General features: G+C 38.0%; 2 protein-coding genes across 7 annotated transcripts in view; one reads left to right on the top strand and one right to left on the bottom strand.

Annotated features, from left to right (window-relative positions):
• Positions 1-3,911: 3,911 nt before the first annotated feature.
• Positions 3,912-17,449, top strand: cracr2aa (calcium release activated channel regulator 2Aa). Of its 3 annotated transcripts, none has more exons than XM_088416925.1 (20): positions 3,912-4,048; positions 4,587-4,628; positions 4,992-5,122; positions 5,205-5,418; positions 8,535-8,646; positions 8,727-8,913; positions 10,328-10,474; positions 10,641-10,731; positions 10,825-10,920; positions 12,714-12,901; positions 12,982-13,053; positions 13,347-13,392; positions 13,513-13,592; positions 14,393-14,708; positions 14,806-14,938; positions 15,657-15,738; positions 15,990-16,104; positions 16,192-16,293; positions 16,386-16,462; positions 16,639-17,449. In XM_088416925.1, the coding sequence occupies exons 4-20, from the start codon at positions 5,230-5,232 to the stop codon at positions 16,724-16,726; spliced, it is 2,121 nt and encodes a 706-aa protein (XP_088273051.1). In that variant the 5' UTR covers positions 3,912-4,048; positions 4,587-4,628; positions 4,992-5,122; positions 5,205-5,229; the 3' UTR covers positions 16,727-17,449. The 3 variants fall into 3 exon arrangements, with proteins under 3 accessions (XP_088273051.1, XP_088273049.1, XP_088273050.1); XM_088416923.1 differs by having other exon boundaries at positions 4,992-5,133; XM_088416924.1 differs by lacking the exon at positions 4,587-4,628 and having other exon boundaries at positions 3,922-4,048; positions 4,992-5,133.
• Positions 17,450-18,265: 816 nt separating this feature from the next.
• The window catches only part of prmt8a (protein arginine methyltransferase 8a), a 40,329-nt gene continuing 35,532 nt past the window's right edge, over positions 18,266-23,062 (bottom strand). For all 4 annotated transcript variants that reach the window (XM_088416927.1, XM_088416928.1, XM_088416929.1 and 1 more), the window contains exons 8-10: positions 22,328-22,478; positions 20,690-20,811; positions 18,266-19,170 (exon numbers count right to left, since the gene is read on the bottom strand). In XM_088416927.1, coding sequence (XP_088273053.1) covers positions 19,087-19,170; positions 20,690-20,811; positions 22,328-22,478 — 357 coding nt within the window. In that variant the 3' untranslated portion in view covers positions 18,266-19,086. The remainder of the gene's footprint in view (positions 19,171-20,689; positions 20,812-22,327; positions 22,479-23,062) is intronic.

Here is a 23,062-nt window from a genome sequence, read left to right as displayed (position 1 = left end):
CACATCATATACTTCTCAAAGCACTTTACAAAGGCTTACCTATAGACATTCACACACACATTAATACATTGCGGGCTGCTACCACACAGTGTGTCGCCAGGTCTACCGGGATCAAATTAGGGTTCAATGTGCTTGCTCAAAGACACTTTGATGGATGTCTGTAGATATAAAGAAAACTACATAAGCTCAATTTGACAATGGGAAAGTCAGTGTGGCCTGGGAGTCCATAAGAAAAACCATGGGCCAATAGGAAACACATGTTCCCATATTCCTGTTCAGCATATACGGCAAGAGTAACTGCAATCCCATTTACTGGCATGAATCCATTTTTTACATAGGAAAGAAAATCTTGCATGCACGAACAATAATATATAGAGGTCATATACAGTAGAAGTATCCCGTCCTCCAGGTCAACAGGAATGCTCTAACAATCAAACAGAGGTTACTAGTGTAATCATGGAAGAAATGAGGATGCGCTTTGATGGAAGACTCGCAATTACTTAAGCTTTCCGTGATGTCACGCTCAAGACTAAACCATGGTTAATGACAACAATTAATTTAAGGAGCAAATAATAGCTTTCCTTGTGCTATAAGGCTGTCATCATATTGGTGTTGCATGAAATCTTGGAATCCAACTTGGAAACTATAAGGAGCCAGGCTACTGCGTGATTTCAGAAGCGTACCACTTCCTTTAAAAAATATTCAAATTGGTCAGATCTTTCGTCAAAGCAATGTAAAATACTTTGGAGAGGGACCACAGGAAGGATGGAGAAATCTATAAATCATCCAATAGAACACCCAGATGGTTACATTGGTCATATATTGACACTTTTGAATTTATATCAAGATGTTGCAACTATAAATGGCTGTCACTGCTTATGATCAACATCATATTTTAGGAGAAAAAACTTAGCTAGACAATGGTCAATCTTTTTTTTTTTTTTTGGTGGTCAAGTACAGTAATTCTTTTAGTCAATGACTGATCATAAAACCCGAGCATGGAGTTTGCCCAACATAATCATTATACATTGTCTAGTGGGAATCCAAACATTGGCCGTTAAATTTCTACAACAGACAAATGTTGACATTTCTATTTATTCATAGCTATTCTTCTGGTATTTAAAATAAGAACAAAAATGGCTCACAGAGCAAGATGAACATATATTCCATGGCCAGCTGTATGATAGAACTAAGTTACTTGTGTACAGGACCATAAAAATGAAAAGATCACAGCCCTCCAAACCCAACTGAGTATTTTGTTGTTCATGGCATACCAAGAGAGCTAATGTTAAATATTATTAACTATGACTAGGATCTAATAATAAAAAAAAAGTATGTTTAAGTTCATCACTGTTCCTGGAAAGCAAATTGGGACAAATAGAACCATGGTTGATTGCATTGGTTTTAGCTGCCAACAATGTGTGAACAAAAGGCCATAACAAAGGTTTCTCAAAATCCTTTCGCTGTCCTTGTGTGGACATGACTTAAGACTGTGGACAGCAGAAAACATGTTAAATAAGGTCCAGTTTTCCCTCTGGAGACAACTAGAGCCTGAGCTCGTAATTACGAAGGCACAGTGATATAGCACGCACACGTGGCTTTGAATGAGAAGACTCCAAAGCAAAGCGTCCCCAGAAAGATCCACAGGCATAAACTTGATTAGAGCCGCATCGCGTGATGCGCCAGGCTAGCAAAGACCCCTAAATCAGCCGCACAGATGACGCTAAAGCCCCAACCACACACCCTGCCATCTCGGAGATTGCAAAACAGAATGAATGTCTCCAAGTGTGATGTCAGTCCTTCCAAGGCCTTAAACCAGAGCAATGTGGTGAGTCTTGCTCCTCTGCTTATTTCCAACTGAGCCGTGTTTGCTTCACTGCCCTGTTTCCCCTGTACAAGTGCGGCTCTGACAGATTTTATTGTCAGTCTTAAAAGTTTCTCCTGGGCTTCATGAATGGTAAGGGTTGAAAGAACCGGCTGCTTGCGCAAAACACTCACAGACCGTCAATGAGGGCTAAACGCTTTCTTTTAAACTTTGACTCAAATACTTTAAATTTAGAACACCTTCAACAAAGATATTTTTAACAATGCATTTTTTCACATTTTTTTTTATTGTTTCATCAAGTCACAGATTCATTCGTCCATTCATCCATTATGCGTTCAGGTGAACAAGGGCCTCACATACAAATGGTGTGTGCACACAAAAATTTTGCAAGTGCAATTTGCCATGTTTATGGACAGATGTATCAATATTGAAATGACTGCGGGAATATGCGGTATGTACTTGTCCGGTGTTTTTTGTTTGTTTTTCTTGCGCTATAGTCATCAGTGAGCAAGTTCTTAAACTTTTTTATTTATTTATTTATTTATTCCTGGCATCAAATTATAATTTCTACTGAACTTAGTAGGCCTGAAGGCTTTATTATTTAGAGCAGGGATGTGAAACTCAAATAAGCTCAGGGACCGCATGGAGGAAAATCTATTCTCAAGTGGGACCAACAGGTAAAATTGTGCTATGTGTATCAGGTACCACATGTAAGAAAATCTTTTCTCAAGTGGGCTGGACAGGTATAAATCATGCCATGTGTACAGTATATAGTATATAGTAGAAACCTTTACGGTCAATATGTAGATTATTGCTATGCACGCTGGTCTGATCCCAATTCCACACGAATAGCTGTAAATATATTGTTGAAAAGATTAAAAAAAATAAAATTCTATGGTTTATTTTTCCCATTTGTTCATAATATAATAATTTGTTCATACACATTTTGACACTCGATATGGAGCACAAACAAATTATTAGTGTTTTTTTATTTTAAAATATTAAGTGTTAAGTGTGTCAATGTTTTGTAACCTTCAATTACATTTAGATTCGTAAAAATAAAAGAAAAAGATTTATTTGAAATGCAGAAGGAAGTCAGAGCACAGGTGTCTGTTTTACGATGTTTTTATTTTTCTGTACAGCACGTTGGTCAGCTGTTGTTGTTTTAAAATGCTTAACAAATAAAGTTGGATTGGATTGGATTGTATGTATATTTAGTTTCGAACAAATAAATACAACGAGACACAAAATCATTGAGAAAGGCAATGCTCCAATCAAAATATGTGCTTGTCAAATTTCTTTTTGCAAAGAATTAACCATCCATCCAATCATTTTCTATAGCAGTTCAGGTGGTGTACTGTCCCATTTCTGTCCCATGCTTCAAAAAATATTCTTGCAGCCGAATGCAGCCCACGGGACATAGTTTGGACACCCGATTTAGAGTACATACAAAGTATTATTACATACATATATTAAATACATACAAAAAATATTAGTGTTTTTTGTTTTAAAATGTTAAGTGTTAAGTGTGTAGATGTTTTTTTTTTTTTTTTTAACATTCGATTGAATTTGGAAAAGAAAAAAAAGATTTACTTTGAAATGCAGAAGGAGTCGGGAAGGGGGGGGGGGGCAAAAGATTCTTCAAAGGACCTAAAATATGTTCATTTGAAATGCAGGAGGAAGCCGGGGCATCCAGGGGGGAAAAAAGAAGGAAAAAAACAAGCACGTGGGGAAAATGCACAGATTATACAATAAAACTGGTATAAGGCACTGTGATGTCTAAATTCTAAAGATAAACACAGCCATCTGCCGGATCTTGTTGAGTATTGCGCTCTCGTGCGCTGCCAGAACTACAGGAGCCAAAGTTTAAAGGCGCATACAAACGTGAATTAAAACGATACGATGAGCCTCAATACCTTAGCGAAAAAATACTAGTATTATGATGTAAAGTTTTAATACTGGTGAAAGGAGCGCTATTGTTCCTATTTTCTCTTATTTTTATTGCGTGAACAAAGTGGACCAGGAACTTGAATGCCAAGTGTTTCTATAGTAACCCTCGATAGCAACCCCGCCCCTTTTGTTTGCCCATCCGGCGTGCAGTGAGTCAAATTCCACCACTTGTCTCGTTGTCACACTTTTCTCACTTATCTACGTCAAACGCTGCAAGTTGTGAACAACCAAGTCAAGGAATCATTGCGTTGAGAATCGGCTGTTTCCATTCTGGTACGTACGTCCTCTGAGACTTTTATCATCTTGAACACACTAAATTTGAGCTAAATTGACCTGTTATGAGGTGACTGCAAACGTGTATCCTGTATTTTCGCTAGCATGCATGTTATCTGACAGCTGTTCCATGTCAAACAAAAGCCTGAAAGGCTTGAACGAATTTTTTTTTTTCCATGCTACAGAAAATAATTTCTACAAAATTTACACATCAAAACGTTTAATGCCGTGTGTGTCTATATGGATACAATGTTCAAGCTGATTTAATATACAGTATGTAGAATTAGTTTTTTTTTTTTCACTTTCTCTTGTCACTTAAAAACGTGACAAGAATTTCAGGAGATAGTTAAATACAGTAATTCAAAAATTGTTAATCAAATGCAATACAAACTGGAGGATTTTTTTCAGACGTCTCTTGTCATGCGTAAACGTTCTGCCTAACTTCTCATCAATACATGAGGATCCCCTGTTGAAAATTAAACAATATGTTCGAATGAAGAACAAAACCTTCACTTCCTTTTCTTGTTTCCTCTTTTAGCCTCAAGACGGATCGGTTGCTTGTGGTGGCTTTGCTTCTTTTGTGAGTCTTTGTACTTACAAGTTGCAGAATGTTTGATGCTCAGAATATTTAATTTTTTTTTTTTTTAAAAAGGAATAAAACAAATAATAATAATGAAAACTATTGTTGATAATGGAACATGCAATGTCCATATTGCAAAAAATATATATATTAAATATATATATATATATATATATATATATATATATATATATATATATATATATATACACACACACACACACATATACATACCATGTCACTGTCAGAAAATTTTTGCTTTATTGATTCTATTTGAACACTTCATAATTCACAAATAATATGGGTTGTTTTTGCAGGGAAGTTGAATACACAAACAAAATATTCTCTGTCTCTCCTTTCTAGCTTTCAGTGTCAAATTAATGAGGCGGTTGCTATGAGATGATGCATTACATTGCTGAACGGCTCTGATGCTGTGTAGCCTGTAAGCACCTCTTCTTCTGAGATCTGTCTCCTGCACACCTGGCTCATGTGAAGTACGACTGAGGTGCTTACATCACAGCAAACTACTTCTGGTACATCTACCATGGCGGTATCAACTGTCCCATCTGCCTACAGCAACACCGCCACTGCCGAGTCCAGGATGGCGCAGCGATGGCACGAAATCAGCAAGGAGCACAGAAGCAACGTCGGAACCTCTAAAAGTGAGAATGAGTGGCCAAAGCGGGAGAGCGGGCATGTTGGTCAAAACACCGTTCTGGAGAAAACACACGAGTTCTTCCAGGTCTGCGACATTGAGAAAAAAGGCTTCATCACCCAACGTGATATGCAGGTGAGATGATTACATGAATTGTTACCTTTCCAAACTTTCTAACTTTTGATCGAAACTTAACATTGTTCTCTCACATTTTTCCTTTTTTCGCATAGTTTATCTAATCTGAATGTGCAATACAACGGCAATCGTCTTCCTCATCAGTAATTCTAAATTCGACATGAAAAGATCACATGCGCTTCATTCAGAGTTGCATAATTAGGAGTTAAAGGGGACGGTGGCAAAGACAGTAGAGGGAGCATCATGGGTGCTTTGTGATTCAAGCTCTCCAGTCACATTATTGTGCAGATTTACTTGGCCTTCTGATGTCGTCAATCCATTGATGAAGCACTCACCAACACAAACACACATAGTGGAGCTTTGATATCACAGCCTGTTCTAATGAGGCCTTAGAGCACCACTTGGTGCTGTTAGTTATAATATTTTCATGCATTTGTTTTGCTGCTGCATTCAGGAGGTTAATTTTGTGATGCAATAGATGTGTTCCTATTAGAAAAGCACACTTTATGTTACCTTTACCTTATTCCCGCCCTGGATTAAATGCATGGCCTGTATCAACAGTTGCAGCAATGTAAACATATCCTAATACCACACTGCTTACAAAGGTGTGGCCGTTTTTGTCTTCCTCGCTTTCAATGCTCTCATCACACGCAATTGTGGAGTTTGCATATTTCCCTCATGCTTTCATTAGTTTTCTCCAAGTGCTCTAGCTTCTTGCCCAGCCATCTTGCTAAGATTCAATTCAGTACAAATCTTATAGAAAATGGTTAGGTAACTCTCAAATCAGGCACTCATTTAAAATCGTCTTGTATTTTATTTTTATTATTATTTATTTTTGAGTAACTTCTTCAACCAATTTATAAGTAATTACTGTAACTATTTATAATAACAGCATTTGAATGTCAATCGTTTTGCTTACATTTATTCTAAATTTAAAATGTGATATTTTTCAACGCTTATAATTCACTCTTGCCCACTCAGTTATAATGTGATTAATTGAAGCAATTATTGCAATATTTATTTGTCACGGTTCTGTTGAAAAAGCTTAGCTTTTGAGTGAAGAGTTTGCATGTTAAACAGGTACATTTGTCCTTTTTCTGGTTCTGTCTGCTTTGGTCAATCATTAAGGGCCCTACTGTATCTCTACTGGGACTATTCCAGATGGTTCACAGTGTGAGGTTCTCCTTACATGGACATTAACTGCTGTTAGTGCTGGGAATGAAAAATTGGTTAATTATTATTATTATTATTATTATTATTATTATTATTATTATCTCTTTTAATTGCACTAATTTTAATCGCACTAATTCTAACAAATATCCTCAACCATTCTTTTTTTTTTAAAGCAAGATACACCGTGGCAGACCAAAACATAGATATACAACATCAAAAAGTGGCCTCTGTTATTTCTGTATATCTGATGATTAATTGTGATCAATGAATCATGATTAATTCATTGATCACAGTTAATCTGTTAATGAGACAGCCTAAGTAATAAAATGATCATCTACTGGATCTCCAGTATAAAGGAATTGCGTCAACCTAAATCAATCAATCAAATTTATCAATCAAATTTTATTTATATAGCCCTAAATCACCGAAGTCTCAAAGGGCTTCACAGAATGAAAAGTGGTCGTACAGAGACATCTTTTCAGTATAAGGTACACAACAGCACCCCTGTCAAAGCTCCCAGAAGGGGAAGGAAAAACTCAAAAACCCTAATTTGGGGAAAATCAGAAACCTCCAGAAGGGACCACAGGTGGGAGGAGCCCCCTTCCAGGCCCACAGGTTGAAGTGGATGCTGCATGTACCAGACACAGAAACAATATAAATTACAGAAAACATATTATGCTATATAGTGCAGTGATGTCTTGACAGCAGGCAAAGCCATTGGGCAGGAACCATCCCACATTCCAGCCAGGTGGACCGCAGACGGCCAAACTCCTAACCCGTGATGGTCGACCAGCGCAGGACCCAATGGGGGCGGTCAAGTCAACCCTCACCATCTAGCTAGCCCCCTCTCCCAGCCGGAAGAGGGGGGCAGGAAAAAAGAAAAATAGAAGAAGGCTGCAGACAGGCTAAATTAACTAAATGCTTTTGAGTATAAATGTGTTTTTAGTCGGGATTTAAAGATTTCTACTGAGGTGGCTGCGCGAACTTCCATAGGTAGGGCATTCCATAGTACTGGCGCGCGAATGGAAAATGCCCTTGAGCCCGCAGACTTCTTTTTAGCCCGTGGGGTCGATAGCAAACCGGCATTTTGCGATCGAAGTTGTCGGGACGGAACATAAGGTGATACTAAGTCGACGAGATAGGAAGGAGCTAAACCGTGTAAAATTTTATAAGTAATTAACAGCATCTTAAAATCACATCTCACGTGTATTGGAAGCCAATGCAGGTCAGCTAGAATCGGAGTAATATGATCAAACTTTCTCGTCCTTGTCAATAGTCTCGCTGCTGCATTCTGTACACACTGCAGGCTTTTAATGTAGGACATGGGAAGTCCAGAAAACAAAATGTTGCAATAGTCTAGGCGCGACGTAACAAATGCATGAATTAATGTTTCTGCATCGCTAAGAGAAAGAATAGGGCGAATTTTAGCTATATTGCGGAGGTGAAAAAACGCCGTTCTTGTCATGTTATTAATATGTGTTCGAAAGGAGAGAGTTGAGTCAAATATCACGCCGAGATTTTTTGCAGAACTACTTTGGGAAAACTATACAGTTTTCTAGGTTCAGCGTGGTATTCTTAAGCAAGTGCTGATGATGAGCAGGGCCAATAACTAACATCTCAGTTTTATTAGGGTTGAGAAGCAGAAAATTAGAAGACATCCATTGTTTAATCTCGGCAAGGCAAGCCTCCAGTTTACTGCACTTGCACGGATCCGTTATTTCTAAGGGCATATAGAGTTGGGTATCATCAGCATAGCAATGAAAACTAATAGCATGTTTACGTATAATATCGCCGAGAGGAATCATGTAGATGTTAATGTAAATGTTTTGTTGTTGTTTGTTCTTGCCGCAGATGATGTTCTTTCAGCTCTTAAGTAACAGTTGTTGTCGCTACACTGATGTATTGTCCTTGTCCATAACAGCTGTTTGTGTCGTGTAAAACAGAGGCTGATTGGCGAGCTCCCTCTCAGTGCCGATGAGTTGGAGAAAGTGTTTCACACCCTTGATTCTGACAGCAATGGATTTCTTACCCTCGATGAGTTCTCCACTGGCTTTAGTATGTTCTTTTTTATGTTCTTATTCACGTCAATGCTTCTATATACACAGCTTCTGTTTTGTGTCTCATCTGTTTTCCAGGTGAATTTTTGCATGGTAGAAATATTTCTTTAAATGACAGCATGGGAGATAAAGCCCACCGTTCAAAGGCTCCAGAGGCCATCTACCACAGCCGATGGGAAGAGAGCTCGGCCACCTCAGAGGATGAGGAGGAGAAACATTTTTCCATGCTGATGGAGAGCCTTGGAGCCAACAACGTCTTTGAAGAGTAAGTATTGTGTGAGTCACCGATTTGGTTGGTTTCATTTCTGTGTTGTGTTTACAACAATTATGATTTGTACTATGTCAATGACTATATGTATTCCAGAGGCTTTTTACTTTTATACTTCATTAAAAAATGGTTTTACTGGTTGCTGTTGATAAATTAAGTACGCTTCTGGTTTCACTCAAAGAAACTAAAATAGTGTCTCATTAGTGGAAAAGCATTCTTAATATAACTGTTTCATTTCCCAGTGTGCTACTACAAGCACACTTGACTTTTTAAGAAAAATAAGTTGCGTCGTGCACTAATTAAAACCTCATTTACTACATTCTGTGAATCCAAGTTTACTTACAGATTTTGTATGATTTATTATTCACAGTCACTCAGTCAGAACATTTTAGATTTTGTACTAGAGGCCCTGGTTGAGACAGAAGTGAATCATGTGTAACAATTCCAATTTTTCAATTCTTAATGAAAGCAGAGATATATATATGTTACCTCTTTCAACATGTTCCATGTAAAATTTAGAAAGGGAATTACACTAACAATTAAGTACAATTTTATATTCATATAGCAGTGCTGGTTTCCAGTGCATTATGAAGGTAGATTTTCTCGGGACCACAAAAATGTACTTTTCAAGACTTATGACATCTACTTTGGTAAAATCTTACAAAAACACTACTTGAAATTTTTTCAACACGAGGTTGTGAATGATGTCCATTTCAGTGGTAATTACTTTAAATTTAAGATTTGTCTTTTACTATATCATATGGAACTGCACAGTGATCAAAAGTAGAACCACAGTATATCCAACAATGTTTTCCCAGAAAAAGAAAAAAACAAACAAACATAAAAAAAGGACAAGAGCAACACTTCCTTGAGCTGGGGATTCCAGGTGATGCACATCCTGCCCACCAGCTCTAAAGTTAAAGATGAGACATGACATTTCAGACCACAAGCCTTTGGGCAGCACTAACCTTTATTGATCCTAAGCAGACATTTGACATATACTAGAATATCGGCAAAGAAAAAGACAGTCTTGCAGAAAATTCGCTCTGAACTTTAGGTTTCAAGTGTTTTTCTTCAAATTGTTTTGCTTATTGATGTCTATTCATCACTTGCCTGTCACGTTTACATATGATCAGGACAATTAATTTTGAGTTATACCCAAAGATTATTCCTCAAATAATCAAATGTCAAAGGTCTTTTTTTTTTTTTTTAATTCTAAGCTCATCGTACTTTGAACATTAACCTGTGCATTTACTTGGCTATTTGAATTTGTCTAAGTTCACTGTAACTGTATGCCATTTCATTAATGCCTAGAATGTCAAACATAAACTGATATACAGTATTTTTCCATCCCAGCAATGGCACACCTACTCTGTAATTGATGTTTACATGTAACTCTCTGTGTTATTAGTCCTGCCGAGGTTCGCAGTTTGTGGGCCCAGCTTCGCCGAGATGAACCACACCTTTTATCTAATTTTGAGGATTTTTTGGCAAGGGTGACATCCCAGATACTTGTGGCTAACCAGGAAAAGACGGAGATGGAGAGCGCTTTAAAACGGTCAGGAGACATCTTAGCCCTTTGGATTTCAGGGAACCTATTAAGGCTTTTCTTTAAGGCTTGTCTTTTGCTGGAAATTTTCTTCACTTGTACTGCTAAATCTTGTGAAAATCATTACTATATTTGTGATGCAAACAAGACAGTACTCATTATGTATGTAATTTAGAAAAGCAGCTACGCATGATGATGAAATCCATCGCCTTTATGAGGAAATGGAGCAGCAAATAAAGAATGAAAGAGAACGGATTCTGCTTCAAGTAAATGTGCTATTTTTGTTAAATGCTATCATCAAAAATTGCGTTTCAATTGTCTGTTATTAAATTTCTTGCTTGTAACTTTCATCTTTGAAGGACTACAAGAGGTTTGTGTCTCGCAGTCAAGAACTTGAAAGTCAGCTGACCACCAAGGAGAAAGAGTTAGAGCAGCTCTTTCAGAAACAGAGGAGGGTGAGTAAGGACTTGAAGTGTACAGTTATTGTTGCATACATTTTCATGTTAAAAACTAATTAATGGCTTTAATTTGAAACACCCTAATATATTTTCCCGGACATTTAATAAATTTCCCTCCTCTTTGCAATACATTTACCAGTGATGGGAAAAGATCTAATACGAGATTAGTGCTTTCTCAAACCTGCACAGCACAATATTATTAGTACTACACAGTGGTACACAGGAGACAAGTGACACAGCCAACTGCTAAATAACAAACATAAAATACCAAATGATATATATACAACCAACGCCTTGGTTATATTTTTATTTTGAAGTTGTTCCCGACTCCTGAGATAAACAACAACGTTGTTCTGGAATCCCGTTTCATTGCCTATTCATGGCAATAAAAATGACTTAATTACACTGGCATTTTATTGTGCAGTGCTGTCAAGAGAAATCTCTAAAACAAGACTAGGACAAGCCTAGCTGCTGAAGAGCAAAAAGAGTAACTCAGACCAGCCAAGATTGACTTTTCTATGCCAGGCATAGGGAAAAAGCTTGGGCAAAAGAACTCGCGGGTTTTCCAACGCTAATTTCAACTGCCCAGCCGCCCCTCCTGGCTTTTATTGAGCAAAAGCATAGCAGATTACAAGACACAACAAAAGAGCCAGCCGGGCGCCACTGACAGCTGGGCCAAGGTCCCGGCTCACACTTTCGTGCGTCAACAGCTCTATCTAAGGACAGGGCCAAAATGAACTAGGAATGCATAAATGGATAACAATGAAATAAGCACATAATGATAACAACCTAATATAAGGTTTCCTTCACAAGTGCCTGTTGCCAGTGTTTAGCACAGTGTCTAACATAAACTATTTGCTATCCATTAGCTAGCAGCTTGCCAGTGCCGTTTTTGTTTTGTAAATGTAATTGAAAAAAAAAACAAATATGACTGACCTCTGTTTGATGCTGACAGCCTTACACAGTTGTCGTTTATACTGATGACCTGTGAATAAACCACGCTGACTTAAAAGCGCTTTGTGGTTTGGACGTCACCTCGTCTCACTGATCAAAATTAATGGTGAAAGAGTTGTCTAAAATGTCACGTTAAAAAGTTCATATTTGTGTTGAAACATGTCACAAAAATGATTTAAGTTGGTCATGTATAATTAAGTTGAAATGTGTTTTTGGTCTTCTGTGTGTGTGATCTTTTCTTTTATTTTTAATCCGAACACACAAGTCAACTGTGTAGTGACGTTTTGGCTTTTCAATGGAAGAAAACGATGGTCAAATATTGAAAAATAAACAAAGGCAGCTTGTCTCTTTTTACGGGACATTTGCATGAAAGAATTTTCTTTCAGTCTGGTCAATAAAAAAAAAAAACACACACATTTTGAAAACTGGAGATTTTATATTAGACAGAATTTTTGAATACACATTTTGCACACATCTCATCTGGTCCCGTTCGCGTGGACTCAATCCCTGGAGACATCTTGTAGCTTTGGTGTCACGTTCCATCTCTGACAAATACACACCCTTAACAAAAAACAACAACAATACTGTAGCTGCTACTATTCAAGTTAATACAACTTCTTGCTGAAAATGTATACAGTAAATCGTTTGATTTTTTTTTCACCACATATAATTGGCGCAAAGTTACTTGCGTGAAAAACTGTCAGACTTCATATGCTAAGAAGTATTCAGAAGGGTGATGATGATGATCGATTTGGCATATTATTGAATGATACACACGAACCTCTGTCTCATTTAACTGTGAATATGATTCTTTTGCTACCACTGCCTATTTACAGTTGGAAGATCAGTGTAAGGAGCTTCACAGTGAGCAACATGTGACCAAGGTGGAGAATGTGAAGCTGAAGAAGACAAATGATGAACTAGCTAAGGAACTGGATCACACTAGTCAAGAACTGCAATTGGCACAGGAGCAGCTGAGTCTACTTCATGAGCAGTCCACGCGACTCACTGAGGAAAAGGAGATGTGCGTAACAAGATGCCAGCCCTTTCACGTTAGCATTTTTACGCCTTGCGTTAATAATACTGTGATGTTGTTTGTAATAGAGAAATATACAGACTGACAGAGGGACTCCAGCGCGAGAGGGCAAGCCTTCTTAAACAGCTGGACCTGATGAGGTGTGGATATTTGCTTTGATGATAACGTCAACTTGGAAACACTTAAAAACATATTCGCATGGAAGTTCAACTGGATACACGATAATATATTACAACGTTAGGTTTTATTTTTTGACAGTTTTATTTTTCTCCATCGAAATCATTCTTCCCGAGTCAGCGATTTAATGCAGCCCGCTTCTCAAACGTTTATTCCACTGGTGTGTTTCCTCTCGAACAAATTGTTGCTGTTTTGGTTAGATGAATGTGCAGTTTTATTGAAATTACTTGTTTGTCATCAATTTTCTCCCTTTCAGGGAAATGAACAAACACTTAAGGGATGAAAAAGACATTTTCATTCAGGTTTGTGATATGCATGAGCTTTATTGTCGTATGTCAAGTTTCTTTACTGCATGCCTCTCAAAGTTCACAAGATGAAGAGAAAAATAACAAATGAGGTCTCTCATATGTTTGGCATTACAGAAACCCCAAAACTTTAATAATACAGGATTACAGCCAAGATCCTTATCTAATGCTGGGACACATGTGAACTTTCCAAAAAGGTAAAAAAAGCGTCATGTACTGTATGTGGAAAAACCTCCAAAGTCAAACTGCTTTTCCATAAGACTGGATTCACTTGAGTGGGGTTGTTAAGAAAAAAAAGTAAGGTAAGGTGTTCCTGCATCAAAATGGTACGCATAATTAACTTTCCGGGCCATGTATTACATTCATAAATATAATACAAGTATAAAGAGGAGTCAACTACTTTAATACTAAGTCATTTAAAATAAACAGAGGCTCTCACGTAATTGTCTTTGATAGACATTACTGGAATTAGTAAGAGTGTTGCCAAGCAGTACATTACAGCTTGACATTTGTGGCTCATTAGCATGCACTGTTTGAGTGACTGTATACTGTATTTAGATTGGGAACTGTTTGGTTAAAAGATTTGTATAAAACATCAAATGATTATTATGATTATTACAATGGCACTCGAGTGAGTTTTTTGGTCATTAACTCAATACATAAAGCCAATTTAGTAACGTTTTTACAACCTAATGAGCAAACAACCACGCAGCGGACATACTCTTAATTGGACTGAACTTCTGCAAATACAAGCACGCAGTCACGCGACACGGGAAGGCAGGGCGACCAACCTGCAGGCGTGGTTATACAAACAACACTCGGAACAGTGGCATACTAGAACGCACGCAACCTTTTTGAGCCTTTTATACAGTTCCTTGAAATGTAGCTTGAGATCTTAGAAACACTGGAGCACTTGTCTGGTGTTTGACTTTGGAGATTCCTCTATAAATATCAAGCATACCTTGATATAAAAGCCTGTGTTTCAATGTTTCTGTAGTGAGGAGGAGATAGAAGATATAAGGCAGAATCTGGCCAACCTGTGTGGCCCAGAGGCACCTAGTGGTTATCTACAGAGGATCATCTCTATCGAGGAGGATCATCTGCCACATTTGCTCCAAAATGGCGCACAGACCCAAATCCCTCTACAGCCGTTTGTGGAAATCGAGGAATTGTCAGACCATGAAGAGAATGTAGACTTGGTTATGAGTGATATTTACCCTGCTCAGCTGAAACTGTCACATGGACGGGGAGAATTCAATCAAATTCCCACGTCTCCAAGGGGTCAGCCTGTTGGCAAGGAGACCAGCATAAATGTAAGCTTGCTCTGTGTACCGTTTCCTCCCTTTTTTTTTTTTTCAGAGAAGTCAGCAACCCCTCTCCTGCAGTTAACCGCATTGCTTCTGTCTGTAGGAGGAAAGCAGTCCATCACTGCCTGACCGTCTCTTTAAAATTGTTCTGGTGGGGAACTCCAGTGTTGGGAAAACTTCCCTTCTTCAACGTTTTTGCAGTGGCTGTTTCAACCCCGACACATCCGCCACTGTTGGTATGAATGCCTGTGTCCGTTCATAAAAAGTTTGAATTGTGAAGTTGTGTAGAACATATTCTAAAATTGAAATATGTGTTTTTTATTTGTTTTCTTTTCATTTTACATCCAAATAAATGAATTAAGGATGTTGATTTAAAAAAACGCTGCTAGGAAATTAATTGTGAAGAGTACATTTGCATGGTTACGTAGCTTATCTGCCTCATGGGTTTTTCTTTTGGTACACTTGATTTCATCACACGTTGCAAAAACATGCCTCTTGGGTAAATCATGTAAAACGGTTTGTTCTCAGACTTTTAACAACTAGTGCCACCACAAACAAATACTAATATAGTTACCCCTGAAAGGTTTATTTAATACCGTTGTGAGTCACTATAACATTATGCCTAAGTCAGTGATTCATTTGCATTGAATTTATGGTACTAGTATCACACATGTGAATCACATTATCTCCAAATTTTCCATTGGTGTGAATTGGTGGTTTTTCTGTACACTAGTGCCCTGTGATTGACAGTTGACCAGTTCAGGTCGTTGTGTGTTCTCCACCTTCCACTGGAAATAGTCTCTTTCTGATCTTCGTCCCGCATGGGGATATACAGTGTCGAAAATGGATGGTTATGAAACTGGTTTATGTATAGGTAATGCAGTTATGTAGATGTTGGTTGATCTCATTGTTATATTATGAAGTTGCAAATGTAATCCAATATTACATTTGCAGGTATAGACTATTGTGTGAGGACAATAATGGTGGATAACAGCCAGGTGGCACTGCAGGTCTGGGATACAGCAGGACAGGAAAGGTAATTCAGTCGCTTGACATAATTCTTCATCCTTTTTTCATGTTGGTTTCATGTCTGGTGACAGAGGTTTTGACTGGAAAACCACTCCATTTTTAATCGGAACGAAAATCTATTTTTAATCAAGCCTTTTCATTTTGTAATTTCGGAGCTGCTTTGAAGGTTTTATTATTTTATTTAGTATTTACTGAACTTTGAAGCCCCCTTTCATGACAGCCTCTACTTTTTAAATGGACCGTCTCCTCCCTTTTCAGGTATCGGAGTATCACCAAGCAATTTTTCCGCAAAGCTGATGGTGTGGTTGTGATGTATGACATAACTGTTGAGCAGAGCTTCACAGATGTCAGGCAGTGGCTGACAAGTGTGAAGGTAAGCCCTAAATGTGTGTCCACTTTGCCCTGTTCAATAGCCACATTATATAGATTTACTCTATAAATTGTTTGTTCTTGTTCATAGGAGGGCTCAGGCGAAGATATAACTTTAATGCTGCTGGGCAACAAAACTGACTTAGACAATGTGAGACAAGTGCATAAAACAATCGGTGCTAGGCTAGCTCAGGTATGTCTTGTCTTTCTAGCGAAATAATATAGATTTCCTCAACTTCTGTTACCAGTGACAGTTGTATGATACGCCAATTGCATGTTTTCAAGGACTGCCAGATGACTTTCTTTGAGTGCAGTGCACGCTCAGGGTACAATGTGGAGGAGGCCATGCTTCACCTGGCTAGGTAAGTAAACATTAGAGAAATATTTTATCTAGCTACAGATTGATTTGGCTTCATCAACACTTTAAAAAATGTGTAAAGGAATCCGATGCAGACAACACACGTTGTGGAGAGAACACATCCATGTGTACTGAACAGGTTTTTTGACTTATTGGTTTTCATTCCGTTGTGCCTCGCAGGACCCTGAAAGAGCAAGAAGATCGAGAAAAAGAGAAGACCGTCCACTTGGTCAGCAGCTCATTGGAGAAGAAAAAAGCCTGCTGCTGACAGATAACCCACATACACAAAGTTGCACACTATCACTTATTTAACAAATAATTAAATCAAAATCTTTTAGGAGTGGACTCCCCATACTTTTTCACATTGCATTTAAGATTTTAATTAAATATGAACAAAATTTATTAGTCCATAGTTATTTTTCAAACAATTCCCTTATCTTTTGTAGTACAACATGATATATTGAAAATGTGAATTAGTATGGCGTTGTCGTGATATCACTTTTGTTTTTAAGTCATTGGTGTCTTAAGATTGTTCTGACCACTGCATAGCTTAAATGTTGTTCACTGGGTTCATCTTAATCTTGTCATATGAAAGTGTAGCATTTGCTGCTTTGCTGTTGTGGTTTGTATTATTTAATACCTCCATGGTTTCCAGCTCAAATTGTAGTTCAGTGTCTATTGTGTTAAGCATTGTGTTGGATATCTGCAATCAATGACATTTTGGAGACAGTCAATTGTGTTTGATTGTAAAGTGTACAGAATGCATCAGATGAAACCTAATGTATTTGCCAAGTATTTGAAGACATCTCATTCTGAAATGGAATACCAAGTATGCCATAGATGTTGTACGTGATATTGAAATTCAGATATTGATGTTATTCTAATTGAGTCACTATTAGTGGTTTGCTACCACCACTGTCTTGCACTTCACTTTATGTATACACTGAAATATTAGCATAACCAAAATAAACAATTGGGTGTTGTTCATTAAGAGTGACAGTTTTGACCTTTTCACAGCATCAACAAGTTTTACACATTGCAGCTTTATTCAATTTTAAAGATATAACATGTAAAACATAATATGAATGGATAAACGCATGAATCAATAAAATATGTATTCAGCATTGCAGATAACTATATATCCACACTGAATTTATTTTAATTGGGGGGGGGCATGTGATTGAGCTCTCCAAATAGTTTCCATTCATCCATTTTCTAAAGCTAGGAGGCGAACATGCTAGCCTCTGTGCCAGCGAGCTGCCCCAAAACGTTTCCAGAAAATAAATACTGTTTTTACGTGAAAAGATTTTATGTTTGTATACCATTTTCCATATTTTATTAATAGAAGCGACCTTTGTATCATTAGTCACATGCTTGTAAATGTTGTATTTTATATTCATCATGCTTTTTGTTGATTTCATTTTAAGGTCTTCAGATGGCACATTCGATCCACATTCCGCAGGACACTCTTGTTTATCTTACCTATTAGTTCCAAAGCACAAGCATGACACCTGCTGTGTCTAATGTGTACCATTTAATAGATTTTTATAAGCATGACACCTGCTGTGTCTAATGTGTACCATTTAATAGATTGTTGGATTACTAGATGCACATTTTAAAAACAAACAGTACAACCCTTGACATGGTTAATTAAAGTGTGCCATAATAAATGCAGCATTGAAGACTCGACCCAGGAACACTTGGGAATTCGGTCAAGGCATTAGAGGAAAAAGACTCACCAGTCTCTCTTTATAGATCCAATACAAGAGTGATATTAAAGAAAAGGAATTTACAAAGTTCACAATCCTTGGTTCTGATTGCATTGCTTGTTTATTATTGTATCCATAGATTCCAGGAGCCAAGAATGACATAATTGTACTTATTTTTAAGGTGGTTTACGCAGCTTTGTACTGGATCACATTGTTTTATGTACTCGTAGTTGTTGAAATAGCAGGTCAAACAATACCACTGCCTAATCAAACTGACGACTCTGGGAACAGTAATACGGAGTTCAGCAACAGTTTCACGTTTTGTCACTGCCCATCAAGCGAGCTATTAGCACTGTACACCAAATATTTAACACATTACCTTCCACATAACACACATACAGAGTAACCCTACTGCGTTTACAGTTCCTGCAGTAGGTCTGTCCTTGGCTGTCGTGCTCAGATGAATATTTTTACCATTACTGAGTCTTAAATGATACAACTACAAAGTAAATTGTTTGTCTAGAAGGTGGCACAGGGTCAAAGCCATCCAAATTAAAATATCCCTTAAGCAAAACATGGACAAGAGTCTTAACAGACATACAGTACTGTATTTCCCTATCCGGTGAGGTCCAAGTTATGATAAACGACACAGGTACATCACTTCATTTTACCAACGTGTACAGCAAGAATCTAACTATCAACAAGTTAGCGAATAGATCCCCTCACCAATTATTACATTCAAGGTTTTGTAACAGTCTGTGCCCATGGCTTCCTGTCTGACAGCATCCTTAGCAAGTTGTTAGCGGGGCCACCCAGTCTTCCGTTTTATTTGCACCTTCTGTTTGAAGACTGGTCCTGGAACTGTCTTCTGACTTCCTTTGCTCCCTGCAGGTGTCTTTAATTCCAGTTTAATGCAAGTTTAACGCATTTTGTAGTCGTGGGCTATAGCTGCCTCGCACAGTTGTCCTTTGAAATCCAGGTCAAAGGTGAAATCCAAGTCCCGCTGCAGGCAGAGAAAAGAAATCCCTGCTATTTAGAATGAGAACACTGGAGAAAAAATTATGGTGGTATCACATTTTAATCTAAGTCATATGACAGGAAAGATCTTAGAATTGATATTGAAATACAAGTTCGAGGAATCAGAGACAGCTTCAACCGCGTCATAGCCAAAAAGTAAGAACGTAAGTAAAAAGTAAATCATATGTTGAAGAAATGCTTTGGATTGTAAGTGGAGCCTGGGACAAGATAAGCATTGGCTCCGTTCTGCCCCTTTGAGAACACCACACTTTGTAAGTGTGTCTTGTCTACTTTCACTGTGTTATTTACTGTTTGAGATAAAGACCATAAACTCCTCTGCACGGGCATCCAAAATTGCCCATGCTTATTTGCATCATGGAGAAGTTGTTTGTTCCAGTTTGTTCCACACTGAGGTGTTACACGCAGAATAGGCACTTTGTCAACACTGACGGGCTGTCCATCAGTCCATCAAAGACGAATGCCTGTTTAGCCGACAGACCAACAAATGATGTGAATGCTAAAAAAAAAAAAAAATCGGCAAATTAAAAATGTCGGAATTGCAACTTTCAACCATTGTCATATTCATCGGAATAGACTTCACGTTGGATATCTGTCAGACGTCTGTCATATGTCCATCAGCCTGCCGCACCCCGTACTGCTGACTGAAATACAATTCAACTGACTTGCATGCTTATCTGCAATATTATATATTTCATTCTTTCTCTGATTGGCTCTTGGCCAGGAAATGCAAGATAGCAGTTTTTTAATTCACTAAAGACCTTTTTTTAAGTAAATTCTTTGTTTTATTGGTAGTGTGACAAATGAATTTAGACACATTCAGATAAATGTTAATGAAACTGTCTTCTATAGTTGTAGGGCAGGCAGTCATAAATAAGAACTGACATCCATTATTTGAGTATCATGTAAAGCATGATGATGCCATCCAGTGGACATGTTTGGTAATTGCACTCTAATCCCCTGCATTCTCTTAAATGTATTTAAGAGAATGTGTATTACTGTGTTATGTTTCAATTGCAGTGTAACTGTAGAACCACATACATGGTGTTAACTTTATGTGTATGTACAAAAACAGAAAAAATAATTAGTATGAGTGCAGGCAGACATAGACCAGCACCTGACAAATGAGGGACCAGAAAAAAATGGTCAAATTTCACTCTCGAGTGGTGGCGGAAGGTTAGGCAAAAATACACCAACGGATAGACGATTACAATTTTGTCTGCCTTGAAAAAATGACGGGGCGACAATGACGGAAAGGGGAGGGGCTCTGGCGAATGTCAGACCAGCAAAAAAATGTAAGTTGCTCACCTCTGGTTACAAGATCAACAAATAAAGTGGCATCTACCGGTTTGAAAAAAAAAGTTAATAGCGGACAGGTGTGCGCTCAAGGGATGAGTCAGACATCAAATAAATTAATGCCGCGCTGTGTTGTGCTATTAATTTATGGACATTGGGCTATTTTGACATTTGCTTTGTGTAGCACTTACAACGTTTTTGTCATTCGGCTTCATTGCAATGCTGCCAGTGATTTCCTCTCCCCTTCGCACAGTCAAATAGTCCTCAAGATAGAACACTGTCTGCTTCCAGTGGGTATATGCAGCATTGGGAGCTAGGACACACACACAGACATGCAAAATTAGGAGTCTTTGTAAAAGATCTAAAACTCCTCCTCCCATGCAAGGATGGACTTTTAGGGGCTTCAACATTGAGGTAAGCACCCCTGCCTCACAATATCTCTGTGTAGTGTTTCCTTTGTTCTCCCTATGGATTCATGGGTTCCCTCAGGAGATACTGTACGGGCCTCCTCTCCCCAAAACCGGCTTAATGGGTTAACTAATGATTCAAACTTGTTTGTGTGTAAGAGTTACAATTGGAGTTCGTTCATTCTAACTGCAATTGACTGGCAACAAGCAAGCTGCAAAACTAAAAGAAAAGACTAAAAATTCCTTAGTAGACTTTGTGCTTGTATTGCTGTAAAGAAAGTGGTACGTAATACTATTTATTGACACACAAATTGTCGGCCTTAGATTAAAGAAAGCACTTGCCTATTTTACCGTTTGGATTGATGTGTACCATAACCTTCTAATCTAATGACTGTGTGCGCGCGTGTGTGTGTGTGCACGTCTGGTTTGTTTGATTTCTATCTCAATGCCAAAACAAATCAGAACATGCTCAAGTGCCTTGACCTCTGCTGACAATAGCTTGGCTGACATTCAAAATATGAGATGCACTTGAGTCAGTATATTCATCCTACTGTGCTGTGCCACAGCAACATATGGGTGTACTCTATTTTCTCTTGTCCCTACAAACAAGTGTTTATGTTTCTTACCGGTATGTAAAAGGCCCTGGCAAATGGATCCATATTTGGTCAGATCTCTTTCTTTGATAAATTTGGGACTCTGCTTGCATTTCTTTCTTTGCTTCTTTTTGGTAACTAAAAAGTGGGAGGTTAATTATTTCTTGTCCACATAGTAAACTGTATCCAAGCATTAACTTGGTAAATTATCCTTCAGGCTTGGAGTCGGAAAAACTGTAAAGGACGTGCTTTTTTAGAGAGGAGGCTACTTGTGCTTTTGCAGTGATGCATTTTGACCAGCAACCGGATGCAATGAATGCTCTCCCCACTAGAGGTCAGTCTCAAACCATTACTGTACTACTAAGGCAAGTCTTCAACACGTAGTGACAATTCTGATTTCAATTTAAGCAACCAACGATTCAAGATTGTTGCAGTTTTAGTTTGTTGTAATATTGGAATGCACTCACTGCTACTAAACTAGATAATTTGCCTCTCATGTAGCTAAATAAGGTTAAAACAACGTTTGTATTATAAATGCATATTGTGCAAGTGGCTAATCTAACTTATGAATATTAAATAAAACTAAACGAGTCTGAAAAGATGAGGGGGGCAGTAAAGCGTCTAAAATGTCTGGAGTTTTACAAAGAAATGATAATTTAGCTATATTGCTGCTGACGGACCCCCCACCATACCTTATAATACTTTAGATCTACCATTGACATTTATTTTTGTTGCAAAAATGTGTGTGTACTCTCTAACAACTTCTTTTTTAATTAAACAATGTCACTCCAGAACTTCTTAGGCCAAGAGAATAAATGTGGCATCTTACCAGTGGAGAAACCGGTCTTTTTGTGACATTTGGTGAATTCGATGTTAAAATAGGTGACTAATGCATGAATGTAGTCGTTTCTCTGGATTTGCAGGCAGAACGCTGATGTGAACGAGAGGTCCTCCGTCTTTACCGTGTAGATGTCCACCTCCTGTTACCAGAAAGAGATGGATCTCTCACTAAGACAAGAAACTCACAGGTAATTCATCAAAAATCGCTATATTCAGCCATTCGTTATCATAGGCCTGTATGTGGTCACCTGGTCTCTTTGTTCCGATTTTGAATAGTTATTCTATCACTGTATCATAGTACTATCGTTATTTACATTTTTTTTTCACCACTTGTTCTGTTCATGAGCAAAGGGAACTCACATTATTGAGTAACCTTAAAGCGTACATGAGGATACGAGCTGATGACCATTGAAATTCACAAATGACCAGCGTTTGCTTGTGTGTATTCAAAATTTAGTGTGTTGATTTGAATTATATCTATTGGCAAGATTTAGAGAGTTCCCGAGGGCACTGCAGTTCATCCAAAACTTTAACGCCAGCATCCAGTCAACAAGTGTGAAATTCCTTAATGTTTCTCTTTCATTACAATGATATATTGACTTCAAGTCTGTTATGATTTTGGTGCGAGATGATGTGTTCTGTAATGAATTTTTTTTGCCTGTCATAAAAATAGTGCCTTGGTGTTGAATATTTGTGATGTTTTCAATAAGCAGCAGCACATACA

The sequence above is a fragment of the Hippichthys cyanospilos genome, chromosome 6 (genome assembly GCF_059441005.1).
Source record: "Hippichthys cyanospilos isolate Australia breed blue-spotted pipefish chromosome 6, RoL_Hcya_1.0, whole genome shotgun sequence".
In the NCBI taxonomy this organism is placed as follows: domain Eukaryota; kingdom Metazoa; phylum Chordata; class Actinopteri; order Syngnathiformes; family Syngnathidae; genus Hippichthys; species Hippichthys cyanospilos.
This window is presented reverse-complemented; position numbering and strand designations above follow the sequence as displayed.